Raw genomic sequence first — 14,818 nt, 5'->3', positions numbered from 1 at the left:
GATGAAATTTTGTTTAGAAAAAAATAGAAACAGAGCATTTCAGAGTGGAACCTTCTGATTTTTTTTGTTGTCAAAGGACTTTTAGTTTTGAAATTTATTATTTTATATTGGACTGTATTTTGTGTATATTTTTTATTTTATGTTATATTTTAATTAAAAAAAAATTCTAATATAAAATAACACAACATATAAATGAAATAAAATAAAAAAATGTAAAAAAGCCAAAATATTTTTATTACCCCAAAACAAATTTTTTTTCTGAAATTTCATTTTGTGGGGCATGTCAAAATTTTGATTTTTCATTCTAAGTATTTTGAAATACCAGAATTTCCCGTAGATAGACATTTTGATTAGAGCTATATAGAATCTAACATGATAACATATCTGAGTGAAGAGGTTCATGTAGCAGAATCTGTAAGGATACAAATCCCATGTGATAAAAACACAACTATGCTAGTAGGATTATACTACTAGGTTCCTGCTCAGAAAAAGAACATTGAATGTATTGTGCTGTGAGAGATCAAACAAACAACTAAATCTAACAAAATGGTGAATTCACCAGTTCACTTACTCACATATAGGCTGGTCCAATGCACAATGAGACATAGTTCAGAGAAGTAGTTTCCTGATACTTTATATAATTATTTCTTGGAACAAATTGTTCTAGAACACACAAAATCTGAGGAAGTGGCTGTGGAAAAGGGTCATGGATGTGAATAATCTGTCAGAGTCAGAATTATTCTTGAGACCTCTGGCTGTTGGATTGGCTCTTTGGGACTGTGGCCGCCAGTGCAAATTAGAGCAGCCTGTAGGCTGCTCTGATTTGTGCTGGGGATAGGCCTGGTGCCCAGACAGAATCAGGGAGCTATAAAGATGACTTAGAGACAACTTTGCACATAATTTAGGACTGGACCATAGAATTTAATAGAGAATAATAGCCTTTCCATGGGTTTTTTTAACTGTACTGTAGATTTCAATAGCTGATATATAATTCTTGATTAAATCCTATTTGACAGTTCACAATACTTATACAGACATTATCATTTTCTGTTTAAAATCTATAGATATTTTTTCTGTAAGGATATGAAGACGCTGGCATAAACCCCACCTAATAGAAAGCCTAAGGGAAGAGCAGAATGGCATCACAACCTATTCTCTCTTAAGGTTAATCCATTCTAGGGAAATTTGATAATAGAGAGCTTTTCAATCTAGCAGACAAAAGTATAACAAGAACCAAAGGCTAGAAGTTGATCCTAGACAAATTCAGACTAGAAATAAAGTGCAAATATTTAACTCTGTGGGTAATTAACCATTGGAACAGCCTACTAAGGGTTGTGATGGATTCTTTATAACTGGAAAATTTTTAATTGGGATTCAATATTTTTCTAAAAGATATGCTCTAGTTCAAATACAGCTATTGGATTTGAAGCAGGAATTAATATAGGGAAGTCCTATGGCCAGAATTAAACAGGAGATCAGAGGAGCTCATCACAATGGCCCTTTCTGGCCTTAAAAATCTATGGATCTATAAATGTTTCCTGTGGTCTATATCTGTTTTATTTCCCTGGTCCACTTTAGAGATTCTTTAGCATTCATCTATTATAAATCAAATTTTATGGGCCATTGGAATACCAAAATCAAGTATGTACAGTATATATTCTAGAGAGACAATATAAGAAGTGAGGTTTTGGAATTCAACATCAGCTTTTCTTGATTAATCCCCTTCCTCTGTAGCTCATCTTTGATGCACATTAACATGAATCTGGATTATGAAATGATTCACCCTTAAATTCTTTACTGAAAGAGAGATAAAAAGTAACACTAAGATCACCAACTAATAAGTAGAGCAAATAAGAGTCATATTTCTCAGTCTAATCGCCAGGACTAAGAAAAGTAAATGGCAACGTGACACAAATCACAAGACACAGGAATTCAGAATACTGCTGCATGAAATTAGGTACTTTGGTATAAATTAAAATGAAAAAAATACATCAATGCAAAAGCACCCCTATTATTTCAACATTAAAGTTGTGGTATTCAAGACACAAGAGTCAGAGAACTGAGGCCTGGTCTACACCACGAAATTAGGTCGATGGAAGCTGCCTTATGTCAACCTAATAATGTATGCGCCTACACTACCAGGTCCCTTCTGCCGACCTAACTCGCTTGTAACGTCAACTTAATTACGCCACATCTGCGAGAGGCGTAGCGCTTAATTCCATGTTGATGGGTCGACAGCGAGACAGTGGAAATGCAGCATTGTGTAAGTCGACTGAATTGGCCTCCAGGAGGTGTCCCACAATGCTCTGCTGTGACCACTCTGGAGATCGTTTTCAACTCCGCTGCACAGCAGCCACAAACACAAGAAACAGCCCCTCATCTGTTAAAACCCTGGGAACTTTTGAATTCCCATTTCCTGTGTGATCAGCCTGGAGAGCTCGCCACCCCAACTGATCATGGCAACTCAACAATGACCCAAATGTGCTCCAACCTGGAGTACACAGGAAGTGGTGGATCTTATTGGTCTGGGAGGAGAAGAGTCTGTGCAGGCACAGCTCTGATCCAGCTGAAGAGACGTAGACATCCATGAAAAGATCACGCGGGGCATGGGCGAGAAGGGCTACACCAGGGATGTGCAGTAGTGCCACGTGAAAATCAAAGCACTTTGGCCGGCATACCAAAAGACAAGGGAGGCGAAGAGTCATTCTGGTTCTGCACCACAGACATCTGCATCTGGTTCTGCATCACTTCTACAGCGAGCTGCATGCGATTCTCAGTGGCGACCCCACCCTTAACCCCCAATCACAGCATGGAGACCTCCCAGGAGTCAGAGTCCTGGGCCACCTCAGGCAACAATGAGGAGGACATTTTGGATGAGGAAGAGGAGGAGAATGGGAGGCAGGCAAGCGGGAGATCCATTCTCCCCGAGAGTCTTATTTTTAACCCCGGAGCACTCCAGCCAGTCACAGGACAGCATGGTGCCTGGGAAGGCACCCGTGGTGAGAATGCAATTCCAATCAAACTGTAGGGGCTACATGCTCTTATATTTTATGTTTAATATGAAGAAAAAATGAGGTGCCATAGATATCTGCTTCCCAGTGGCCACTCCAGCTACACAGAGGGTGTCTCCCAGAAAAGACTGTTTATGTGCACACGGATGGCACGGGAATCTTCCATGGAGATCTCCAGGAAACGTTCATGGAGTTACTCTGCAATCCTTTGCAGAAGGTTTCTGGGGAGGGCTGCCTTATTTCTTCCACCAGGTAGAACACTTTCCTACGCCACTCCAGTGTTAACTCTGCTGGCATCATTGAAGTACACAGCATAGCAGCAGAAGGACCAGATCTGTACCCAGACGCTTGCAGCATCTGCTCCCTTGCTGCTTCTGTTACCCTCAGGAGACTAATATCATGTAAGCTCACCTAGAGGAGAGGGTGGAAGTTTTCATTAGAGGTGCTCATATCGCAAACAATAGATCATTTGATCCCCCACCCATAGCGATTTCCAGATCCCTCAACCACAAAAATCAAAGTTTCGAGAATGAAATACTCTATTTATTCCAAGATTGTGGGGGAAGGGGAGGTACAGGGAAACTGATGCAATGGAGGGAATGCTATGGAAAGGCACAACACAGATAAGTGGCACAAGTAACCGGCTCATTACTGAAATGGGTTTTCAAAGGTTACCGGAGACACAGAGCACCTTGCCGGGCTCTTCTTGTTAGGTTGGCAGCCAGATGCCAGGCCATCTGCCTCCACGCCCCACCGCTGTGGAAACTTCTTTTCCTTTGCCTCACAAATATTATGGAGCACACAGCAGGCAGTAATAACAATGGGGATACTGCTTTCTCTGACATCTAACCTAGTAAGCAAACTGTGCCAGTGACTCTTTAAATGTCCAAAGGCACATTCCACCACCATTCTGCACTTGCTCAGCCTACTGTTGAACTGCTTCCTTACTGCTGTCCAGGTGGCCGGGGTAGGCTGGGTCTCCAGGACCACTATTGGCATTTCAACGTCATCAGTGGTTATTTTGCAATTTCAAAAGGAAGTCCCTGATTGCAGCTTTCTGAACAGACAGCTTTTCCTAAAGATGCGCACGTCATGCACCTTTCCTGATCATTCCACATTGATGTTGGTGAAAAGCCCCCTGTGATCCACCAGCGCTTGCAACACCATTGAAAAATATCCTTTTTGGTTTATGTACTCTTTGGCAAGGTGGTCTGCTGCCAACATAGGAACATGCATGCCATCTATCACCCCACTGCAGTTAGGGAACCCCATCACAGCAAAACCATCCACTATGTCTTACATGTTTCCCAGAGCCACTACCCTTCTTAGCAGAAGTCAATTAATGGCCCTGCACACTAGGATCACAACAGCTCCCACGGTGGATTTATCAACTCTGAATTGATTCCCCACTGAATTCCCACTGTGGGGTGCAAGCTTCCACAGAGCAATTGCCACTTGCTTCTCCACTGTCAGAGCAGGTCTCATTGTACTGTTGCACACTTCAGGGCTAGAGAAAGCTCTGCACAAAATTCCTGGAAAATGTCCTTCTGCATTTGAAAGTTCTGCACCACTGCTTGTCATCCCATAACTGCATAACAATGTGATCCCACCAGTCAGTGCTTGCTTCCTGCGGTCAAAAACGGCACTCCACAATGTTCAGCTACTGTACGACTGCCAACAGCAACTGGCAATTGTTTTGTTCTATGGTTTGAAGCAGGGCTCCTTGAATGACATTGCAATGTTCTGCGTGGCGGCTCCTGTCTCAGCTCTGGAAATACTGCAGGATAAGGCGCAAGGGGTTTTTAATGCTCACAACAAGAGTGCTCAGCTGAGTGGGCTCCATGCTTCTCTGGCCATGGCATACGCGTGGGTCAGCCAGGCTTTCGAAAAAAGGCACAAAAAAGCATGGGTTGCTTGCTGTTGATATCTAGAAAGGGAGGGAGGAAACTGCATCATTGGAGGTTGAAGCTATGTTCCCATTCCCAAAATCCCCTGCAGCTAGTTGCACTGTGGGATAGCTACCCACAGTGCACTGCTCTGTGCATCGATGCAAGCACTGCTGGTGAGGATGCACTCCACCAACACAACAAGTGTGGTGTGGACACACCCAACTGACTTAATTACTGCGACGGCTGGATATTGACTTAAATTAAGTCGACTTAACTATGTAGTGTAGACATGCACTGAGGAATGGAGCTACATCAACATACACCTGGGGGAAGGAGGGAGTGGATTCTGACAGAGGTCATAACTTGACATCTATGCACAGATTTTTTTTTTAATAATATTTTTCATGACATGACTGTCACCACTGGTCAATGAGGTAAAAAGAAAACTGTGGGTGCTCTGAGGAGGAGAGAAGAAAGTGGTTTCCATGTCAGGCCAACCTTTTTTATGGGCAGGACATCCTGCCTGTGGTCTTCTAGGACTTGTAAAAAAGTAAAAATGTTGCTGGAAGGAGCCCCAGGTGAGCTTTACGTTGTCGAGCGCCTCCAAAGCTTTCATTGTTTGACTTCCATATAAACCGCTTGTAGTTATTTATAATTCTTTAAAGGAAATGCTATAATGCTACCTATTTCTACACTACCTATTTCTTACCCTGTTTAGAGTGGTTTGCACCACATAGGAGTTGCTAGCTTGGAGCAGTGCCATGTTCAGGAGACCCAGCAACTGCAATTGTGCCAAATCTCTGAGTAGGAGAGGCAAAGAAGGAAGGCCTCAGCAATCTCCTGCTTTGTATATAATACCTGTCCATGGGCCAGGAGCTCTCTGGCCCTAAATGCCATTATACTGCTATTGCTTTGTTGCTCTCATCTTTTAAAGAGCAAACAGTACTTTTACAGGACACTATGCAGACACAATTTTGCTAGTGTTAAATTCACCACAAGAATGCAATTAAATCAGTGAATGCGGTATTCACTACTGATTCCTTAAATGAGCTGATGAGGCAAATGAGTTGAAAGGGTTAAAAAGAGCCAAGATGCAATATTTTATGCATGCATTAACTTTTAATGACCAATCTCCATTGCCTGGCTGCTTTTATCTTGCAACCTGTGACAAAGAGTCCCTCCCACTCATCTTCCCTCACTCCAAAGTAAAATGTTACTAGTAATTAATAATAACGTTCAAATGCATGGAAAAATCAGTTGCAAATTTGGAGGCTGATCCTACAACCCCTTACTCATGTGAGCTGAGGTTACTTTTGTAAGCCAGGGTTTTCAAGATGGGGCCCATACTAGAAATATTTTTTGTTATTTGACGGAATGATCTTAAATCAAATGCAAATATTTATGTAGAGATAGAGATATATTGAGCAGTAAGTGTCAGACCTCTTAGGACAAACATTGACATCTGTTGTCTAAATAATGAATGAACCGAAATAGAAGATGGGTAACACATTCGTCTCATTGGTGGCTTTTTGTATGCGATCTGCTTTCAGAAAGCATTGTACAATGAAGAATGATAATACTTTGGGGTTTTTTTATAGTTATTGCTTTCCATTTGTTTCCAGGTTATTAGTATCTTTATGCATCAGAGGGATAACCTAAAAAAAAATCAACACAGGGCATTCCCCCCACACAAACCAGTTTTTCCTACTTTCCTCTGTTTTTTTGTTTTTGGTAAGCAAAATGTTCACATCAGCCAGACTAGTGCTGACGGGGTGCTCTGTTGGTTTCTGCAGGAGATCGAGTATATATTGCCAGGATTCTCAGAATGTCAGGGGAAAACAGGAATATCAGCTAATGACTACACCCAGAATGTGGCTTTCAGATGCCAGGAAACAGTCGTGAGATTTCAACCAAGGTAAGCTTTGGGATAAGACAGTGCATTTCACTTTTGTTTAACTGCAAGAAATGGTAATGTGTATGCTGCCTACTGTATAAAATATTCAAGCCCCTGGCTTTCATTGGCAGTTTGTCTTCTTAATTTAGAGTCCTAGAGGGGTTCATAGATCATAAAAAGGATGATGATAACCTACTTCTTTAACTTTACATTTCCAAATATGAACATCTTTTACGTTATATTAATTCAGATCTTTCAATTCAACTTGTGCCAGTTTCAGAAACTTCCTGACACTTTTCCCTTCTCCTTTGCCTCACTGATTCTCAGATCTATATTTCAGGCACGGTTTTGACACTGTGATTCATTTAGGGATAAATCAGAACCTGAATGCAATGGCATTAATCTGGTCCCATAAAGAAGGGTTTCCATGTAGGGCACCCACACCCCCTGTTGACCACAGACCTCCATGGAGATTCCCTGGGCCCCACATAAGAGGCGTTTTCAATTCAGGTGACTACACAGATTCATGACCTAACACCCCACCCAGCCTCCAGTGGGATGGGACATAGCAGCTACTGTAGCTAAAGAGCTAAAGCAGTTATAAAGCAGTCCAGAGGAAGGATCCCTTTCTGTTTCAGCTTCCATAACCTCCCCAGTGTCCAATCTGTTCTTGTAGACGATGTCACAAGGAGACGATTTGACCCTTATTGATAGGATTGGATTCAGTATCGATTCTGTGCTGAGCCTGCTGTTCTTGGGTCACCACTTTAAAAATCAATCTGCTTAGCGAAATGGCTCGACAACACTAAGCTGGGTTTAATGGTCCTCTTGGGTGAATGAAGGAGGGACTGTCTTGTATATTTTCTTTGTTCACTGACTCAAGTAGCACCCCACCTTTAGCACTTTCAGTGCTTGACTCAGGAGATCATACTGACCCTGTCACCCTGTGACAACTGTTCATAAAAATATGCTGTGCAGTGTTCCTACTGCACATTGCTGGAGAGAATTATCCAGTCTATGCAGAAGACCAAGTGGTAATAGGAGTCAGGAAAAGAATGACTTTTTAGAGGGCCTGTCAGAGCAGCTTTCTGCCCTGGAGTGCTGGATAAGTGAAGGGACAGCCAATGGAAATTTATAGAGAGCTTTTCCCATTCAGCCTGTACTGCTGGTTGCCCCAGGTATGAGTGGATGCACTGTAATGGCTAAGTTTGTGTTAGGTTAGATCCATTCAGGCTTATGCTGGGCTAAATCATAAGGGATGGCACTAATAAATTCTCCAAGGGACAAAGGTGCAAAAATGCTGCAACCTATCTTATGCCATGGTGTATATCACTTTCATGTCCTTCTCTCTTCCCTGCTTCTGTTCCCTCTTTCATGTAGTTTCTTATGCCTAGAACCCCCCTTTCTTCACCTGTCTACTGGTCTTCCATTCTGTCCTCCACTAAATCCTTTCTCAAAAATCATTTGCTTTATATAAAACTATGTAAACATCAGGCTATGTGCACTTCTTATCCAAATGACTCCATGACCTTATTGCCCTTACCCTCATCCTCCCTCCACTACCAAGACTTCCCAGTGTTTGGCATCTCTTAATTTTTGCATTAAATTAGTTGTTGATCGTGCAGCAGGACTCACCCAGATGGACCCTTATACCTGCATGTTCACAGTTGCAAGACCAAGAGCCTTAGATTATAAACTCTTTGGGGAAATGACTAGGGGTGAGATCTTCGCTGCACCTCTAAGAGGTTAAGAATAAAACCTGGAACCCTGGGAGGTGGCTTTTAGCCACCTTTGCCTATCTGCAATCATGGGCTGCTCCAGGAGCTAAAGAGGCCTCCAGTATAATTTACATAGCCCCAGGGACCTGTCCAAGTTATGGCAGCCCCTCCCTAGAATTTCCTGCAGTGCTGCCTAGAATCTCCACAGAACCGTACTCTGTGGTCCAACCCTGATATGCCCCAGCCCCATCCCAGCACACCCACAATGGTAGGGCTGGTGAGCAGATCCTCAGAAGGTAGCCTTTTGCCCGTTTTCTTCAGCTCCTGCACTGGGAAATCCTCCCCAGCAAGTACAGGGGTTTTGAGGGCCCCTTTACACTGCTCTGACTCTTTTAGGAAGTGGAAAGGGGCCAGAGCAGCGGTGAGTATCTTACTCCGAGACTTCATATGTTTTGTTAAGCAGCATGCTTATCTATGACATTATATAAATAATATGATCATGACGCACAAGTGGACTTAAAAACAATGAGACTCCAGACATGAACGCTATAAACAAGTCATTGTAAGGAGCAATGGTCTGGACTGAGAATTGACTGATGCTATTGCCATAAGAGAACCATGAGGCAGGGAAAATATTGTTGGATTGTATTTCATTGCTTTGTAGGAATCAATTATAAATTATATTGCAGGTCTCTAAAATCCACATGCTGTGGATTAGATTGTCCAAGACAAAATTGCCAGAATTAAATTTCCTTTTTGAGTCTTTGTTTTAGGGCATTTATTTATCCACAGATACAGGTAGAGGCAATTCCTCAGCCTAACGCGAAAATGTACCGGCTGATACCAGTTTCAAGTGTCCGCAGATAGGATGGGTATTTCATGCAGTTTACAAAGTAGCCGGTGCTACGCTGGCTATCCTCCTTGCACACTGGAAATATACACAAACAAGCTGTTCTAGGGAACGCACAAAGACGAACCTGAAATATGTCCAAGCTGCACTGGGCCCTTGAAAGATTAGTATCAAGTATAATATTTGATTGCAGATATATATATTTTTTTAATCCTTCAGTCTAGAGAATTTGCTTCGTTAGTCCCTGTACAGTTTTTCTAATTTCTATAGTGCTTACAGCATCTACAATTGACAGTCAGATTTTATTTCAAAATATGACATAAAGAATGACTTCATGCGTGATCCAGTAATTCACCTCTTTTGGCCTGGTTCTTAAACAACTGCTCATATCTATTGCAAATTGGCTCTACCCTGCTGGTGGTAGGAGCTGTATTTATTTGGATGTGTTTATCTTTTTTTTTTTTTTTTTTTTTTTTCTGTTATGTCTACAAGCTTTGAAGATATTCAATATGGCCTTATGTCTTCTAGACCATGGTAAACCAGGAGTGCCTCTGCTGAAATCAGTGGAGTAACACTCCTGTAAAGTGTAAGTGAGACCACCAATCAAGCCCTTCAAATATTTACTCTGCCTTTTCTTTATAAAATATGAAAAGTAGCAATAACACAGAGAATTACATTTTTCTTATTTTTCATGGCATAGATTGCATAGAAGGCAGAGTTGTCCACAATTATTTAAAATTTCTGTTAGAATTTAAAGCAATCTTAATGTATCAGCTAGGATGGAAAATAAGGGGGCCCATCTCACGTTTTTGAGGATAATATTTGCTTCGTAACTGATTTAAATGAGAGCAGGAACAAGACTTAAGATAATAAATCACATGTGCTCGGTTGCCAGGTTACGATCAGTCAATCTGTATTTGCCTAGCAGAGCAATTAAACTTGGTTGTTTAAAAAAAAAAAAAAAAAAAGGACTATGGAGTGTATTTAGCTCAACATGCACATGTAATTACCGTTAATGTAAATTGTCTTAAGAGAGAGGAAAAAATATTTTGCTTGCTAGGATAACTTCAGGAAACATATAGTGTTTGTGAGAGTCTAAGAAACACAGCAGTCACAGAGTATTACTCCACTATCATTTTGTACAATACAACAATCACACACCTAACATACAGACAGTAACACCAAGCTGAGTGAGACAGACAGCTGATGCTTTAAGGGAGCTGTAAAGATGTTATTGCCATGAGCTTAAGATAACTGCAAGGCTCATTAGGAGGTGGAGCCATGAGTGAGCTCCACAGGTCATCCAATACAGAGCCAATACGCACTTCATAGAAATCTGCACCATCATCTCTCTTGTTTTTGCATGCTTTTTTTCTTTTGGAACTATGCCTGCGTTTTCTATTTGAGGCACTATGGAAGCAAGGGTATAATTACTCTGAGAACAGCTTGTTGAATTCACAAGTCCAACATTAAGTCAGTAGGCCAAATTAATTTGTCTTGTAAAAGGGTGCTGCTCCCCGAAAATCCATGGCATGCTGCTCACTTGTACCATTGGTTAATTTGCCCAATGCATCTACTGGACTGAAATTTCTACAAGAATTTGTACGCTATAGACATTTAGAATCATAGACGTTTGAGATGAGAGAGACCTTTTACGACTTCCAGTCCATCTCTATCTTCCTGCCAATGCACAATTGTTCCTGACACTACATTTACTAATGTTTTATCTAGTCTAGTTCTAAAAGTCCCAGCACTGGGGCTTCTCCACTTTCCTTGGGAGAGTATTCCATAGCCAAATATGTTTCACCATCAGCATACCTTACCTGATATTCAGCCTATGTTTTTCTATTCTTTGTTTCATCCCATTATGCCTAGTTATATCCATAGATACTGTATCAGACTAAATCTTCCTTTTTGGTACTTACTCCTTGACAGCTGCCCTTCACCCAGTTCTTGATCTGGTCCAGGTCCCTACTGCTGGAGATTGCTGGAGTTTGGAGATTGTGCTGTTTTCACTTAATCTGAAGGTGGTGTAGAGTTGCATGTTGTGAGACAGCATGAACTACAATATCAGCAGTCTCCCCATCCAGCTGACCATAGATGTTGAGCAGGATGAAAGAGAGAATGGAGCCATGAGAAGTTCCATAGCTCAAGAGTCATGAAGCTCTCTGGATATGTCTACACTGCAATTTTGCATTGAAAAATCACCCGCGGCTGCCCTGTGCCAGCTAACACAGGCTTCCAGGGCTCACGTTAAGGGACTGTTTAAGTGTGGTGTAGATTTTCCAGCTTGCGCAGCAGCATGGGCTCTGGGATCCTCCCACCTCACCGGGTCCTTGAGCCCAGGCTCCAGCGCAAGCCTGAACATCTATTCTGCAATTAAACTGCCCTTAGCATGAGCCCCATGAGCCCAACTCAGCTGGCACTGGCCAGCTGCAGGTTTTTCATTGCAATGTAGGTATACTCTCTGAGTGCAGTCAATTTCAGGGATTACTGAAGTGTTAAAAGTTAAGCACATCCATAAATGTTTGCAAGATGAGGGCCTGATTTTGTCATTCTTTAATAAGGAAATAGTAATAACCAAGTTTGTCTGGAAAGATTTATCGTTTATGGCTCTGATCCAGCAAAATACTTACACCTATGCCTAGTTTTAAGCATGTGAGTAGTCCCATTGAAGTGAATGGGGCTAATCATATTTAAAGTTAAATATATCCATAAGTGGTTTGTTGCCTGTTACTCATGGTTCCCTATTATGTATGCATATTTTGAAGGATGATCCCAGATTTTTAGTGTTTTGGGGGTTTTTTTCCTTCCAACTAGTAACTGATCGTTTTCAGGACTGCATTTGTAGTATAAATGCATCACAAGTGATTCCAAATAAAATCACTATTTCTCTGAACAGTATTTCCCTTCATAGTGTATTTAAATGAGTTATACAGAATCCAGAAGTAAATGTCATAAAAAATGTATTTCTTTTCAATGTAATATTGTATAATCTTATCACAGAAACAAGAGCATAATTTACTGCAATATAAATACAGACATACAAAGTCTGAAATATTTGCAGTAGAGGAAAATGGAGTCTTCAATGGAATTTTTCTATTTTTCTATTGTAGAATAGACCAGAGTGCATTTCTTTCACCAAAGGAAGCTACTGAACAACAGCAGAATTTAAATGAGGTAAGTTTAGCCAAAATTTTAACTGCAGAAATGCAGTGTTGCTAATTCACACAATATTTGACATTTAACATAATTCCCTAGGCTCCTGGAATCATGTGATAACGTAAGAATATTGGCTTTCATTTTTAAAAAAGTAAGTTTTGTGTTTGCTGAGAAACATTTGAAAATGCAAGTGTGTACCCCAAGACCTCAAAAGCCAGAAGGCAAATAAAAACAACCCATTTTTTTTTTTCAAAATCTCATGCTTTTAAGCCAATCTTATTATTTTTGGGGTCTGAATCATGATTTCTAAGTGACTGGTGTTGGCAATACTGAGGAGATCTTAAGTTGCTATAATTTTGTTTGGTCCTCGCATCACAACTGAAATGCATTGGAATAGCACTTCAATTTGTTTAAAAAGTAAGACTATATCAAGGCCTTTACAGCCTGAAGAAGTAGCTGTGGAAAGGGACAAAGTAGTCAGGAAACTCGATGAGGCAAGAGGAAAAAAGATTGATGCATGAGGTGCGTTCATCTGGTGATCAGAGGGGCAGATGACAGGAGAGAGAAAAGGAAGAAATGAAAACAAAGGGAATTTCACATATTTGTGACTGCAGAAATAATAGCTGGTTTTAACCTGGATGTCAAAACATGACATAAGCATACAACACACAGAGAAGTTCTTTGTGTGACAGCAAGCTCATGCTGTGTATCAAACAATGAGCAGTCTAATGCCAAACTCAAACTATTGAGTCAACGTATTGGAAGCCAAAATAAAGGCTGTGCAATTGGCCTAGGAGATGGGTAACCTTATAAAGCAGCTTCCCAAATGAAAGAGATCTCCATACCAGTGTAAAGGCTTGTTATATGCTGCAAGATTCCTGAACAAGAGACAGGATTTTATAAGGCACAGAATAAGGCAGCAAAAGAGACAAAAAAAGAAAAAAAAAAGGGGGGGGGGGGCAGGAGGAGAGAAGGGTCACTGTCAGGCCATGGAAGAAGTAAGATTGTTACCACAATGAGCCAGAGAACATCTATGCCTCTTAATAGGGCCTTGACACATATTATTAGAAAACCACCATCTATCCTTTTAAGGGAATTCAGGTGTAATCATTTCATTAATCTGAGTCCTTTTCTGTGTGTGCTGATGTCTCCATAGCTCAGATCAATATTAAAAATTACAATAAGACACCATCCATGTCCAGCCATAGAAAGAGAGGCATGTGGAGATGTACTGTGGTAGTCTGGGTCTAGGATGTAAAGCTCATGAGAAATTTAGCTCAAGAAATGGTTAGTTCGTCTAACAGCCCAAGTGCAGAAACCAGTGAAACTTCCACAATTAAAATAACAGAACTTATAAATTCATGCAGAAAAGACCTCAGATGTTATGATAAAAATGCAAAAATGGTAATAAATAAAAGCAATGAAAATATACTGTTAATATGGATCATCTTTACTGGTAATGATCAGGGCTGGATTTACACCTTACGTGCCCGTAGGCCCATGTGGTAATCTGCTACTGTTTAAACGCCCCTAGAACACCAGCGTACATGTTTATTGTGCCGAACTGGAAATCGGTCCTGGTAATGAGATCGGGATGGTCCAGGGGAACATGACCAGAGATACATTAAATTAGACTTCTCTAAAATATGTTTTAGGACTAATGCAAACCCAAGTGGGCCTGTGTCATACTAAGACAAATTCACTAATTGGGTCATAAGGCTTTCTGCCTTCTCACAGCTCACCCATGGCATTATACATAAAGATCTGCACTGTGCTTGTATCTCATTACTGCTTGTTTGTTCCACATAAAGGAAATTCTGCACTTAAAATGTCATATGCCTCAAGACACAAAACTGCCAAAACAGATACTGCAGATGTCTATTTTTCTTCACCTAGAATATGTATTGAAAACATCCTCGTTTATTTTTAGCTGGAACTGTGATTTCAGATTAATAAATGGGGTGGAGGGGCAGAATTTTATATTGTTCTAATGCCACTTTTAATTTTTTTGCAGTACAGAAATCAAAAAAGTTGATACTAATCCACTCCTTTTCTATGTTAATGACTTTAAAGGATTTTCAAGATTGAAAGAGTGGCTTATCATGTTTTTTTGCCTCAGGCAATTTTACAAATCTGGAAAGTCCATCAATAGCTAAACACAAATCTGCTTTTTAAAAATAATCCCGATGCCAGAGAATCACCTGCCTCCCCCACAGGCTGTAACTTGGGGAGGGGCACAGCATGGCCATTTGGGGGCCAGCAGGGCAATCAGTATATGACCAACAGGCCCCTGT

At 40.9% G+C, this 14,818-nt stretch overlaps 1 protein-coding gene across 1 annotated transcript in view; it reads left to right on the top strand.

Annotated features, from left to right (window-relative positions):
* FAM13C (family with sequence similarity 13 member C) overlaps nucleotides 1-14,818 on the top strand; it is a 219,991-nt gene that overhangs the window by 154,308 nt on the left and 50,865 nt on the right. Inside the window, exons 10-11 of the mRNA XM_067552537.1 lie at nucleotides 6,694-6,815; nucleotides 12,479-12,542. Coding sequence (XP_067408638.1) covers nucleotides 6,694-6,815; nucleotides 12,479-12,542 — 186 coding nt within the window. The remainder of the gene's footprint in view (nucleotides 1-6,693; nucleotides 6,816-12,478; nucleotides 12,543-14,818) is intronic.

This window comes from Emydura macquarii, unplaced genomic scaffold (genome assembly GCF_026122565.2).
Source record: "Emydura macquarii macquarii isolate MOO-44397 ecotype Brisbane River unplaced genomic scaffold, CSIRO-AGI_Emac_v2 contig_1390, whole genome shotgun sequence".
Lineage (NCBI taxonomy): Eukaryota > Metazoa > Chordata > Testudines > Chelidae > Emydura > Emydura macquarii.
This window is presented reverse-complemented; position numbering and strand designations above follow the sequence as displayed.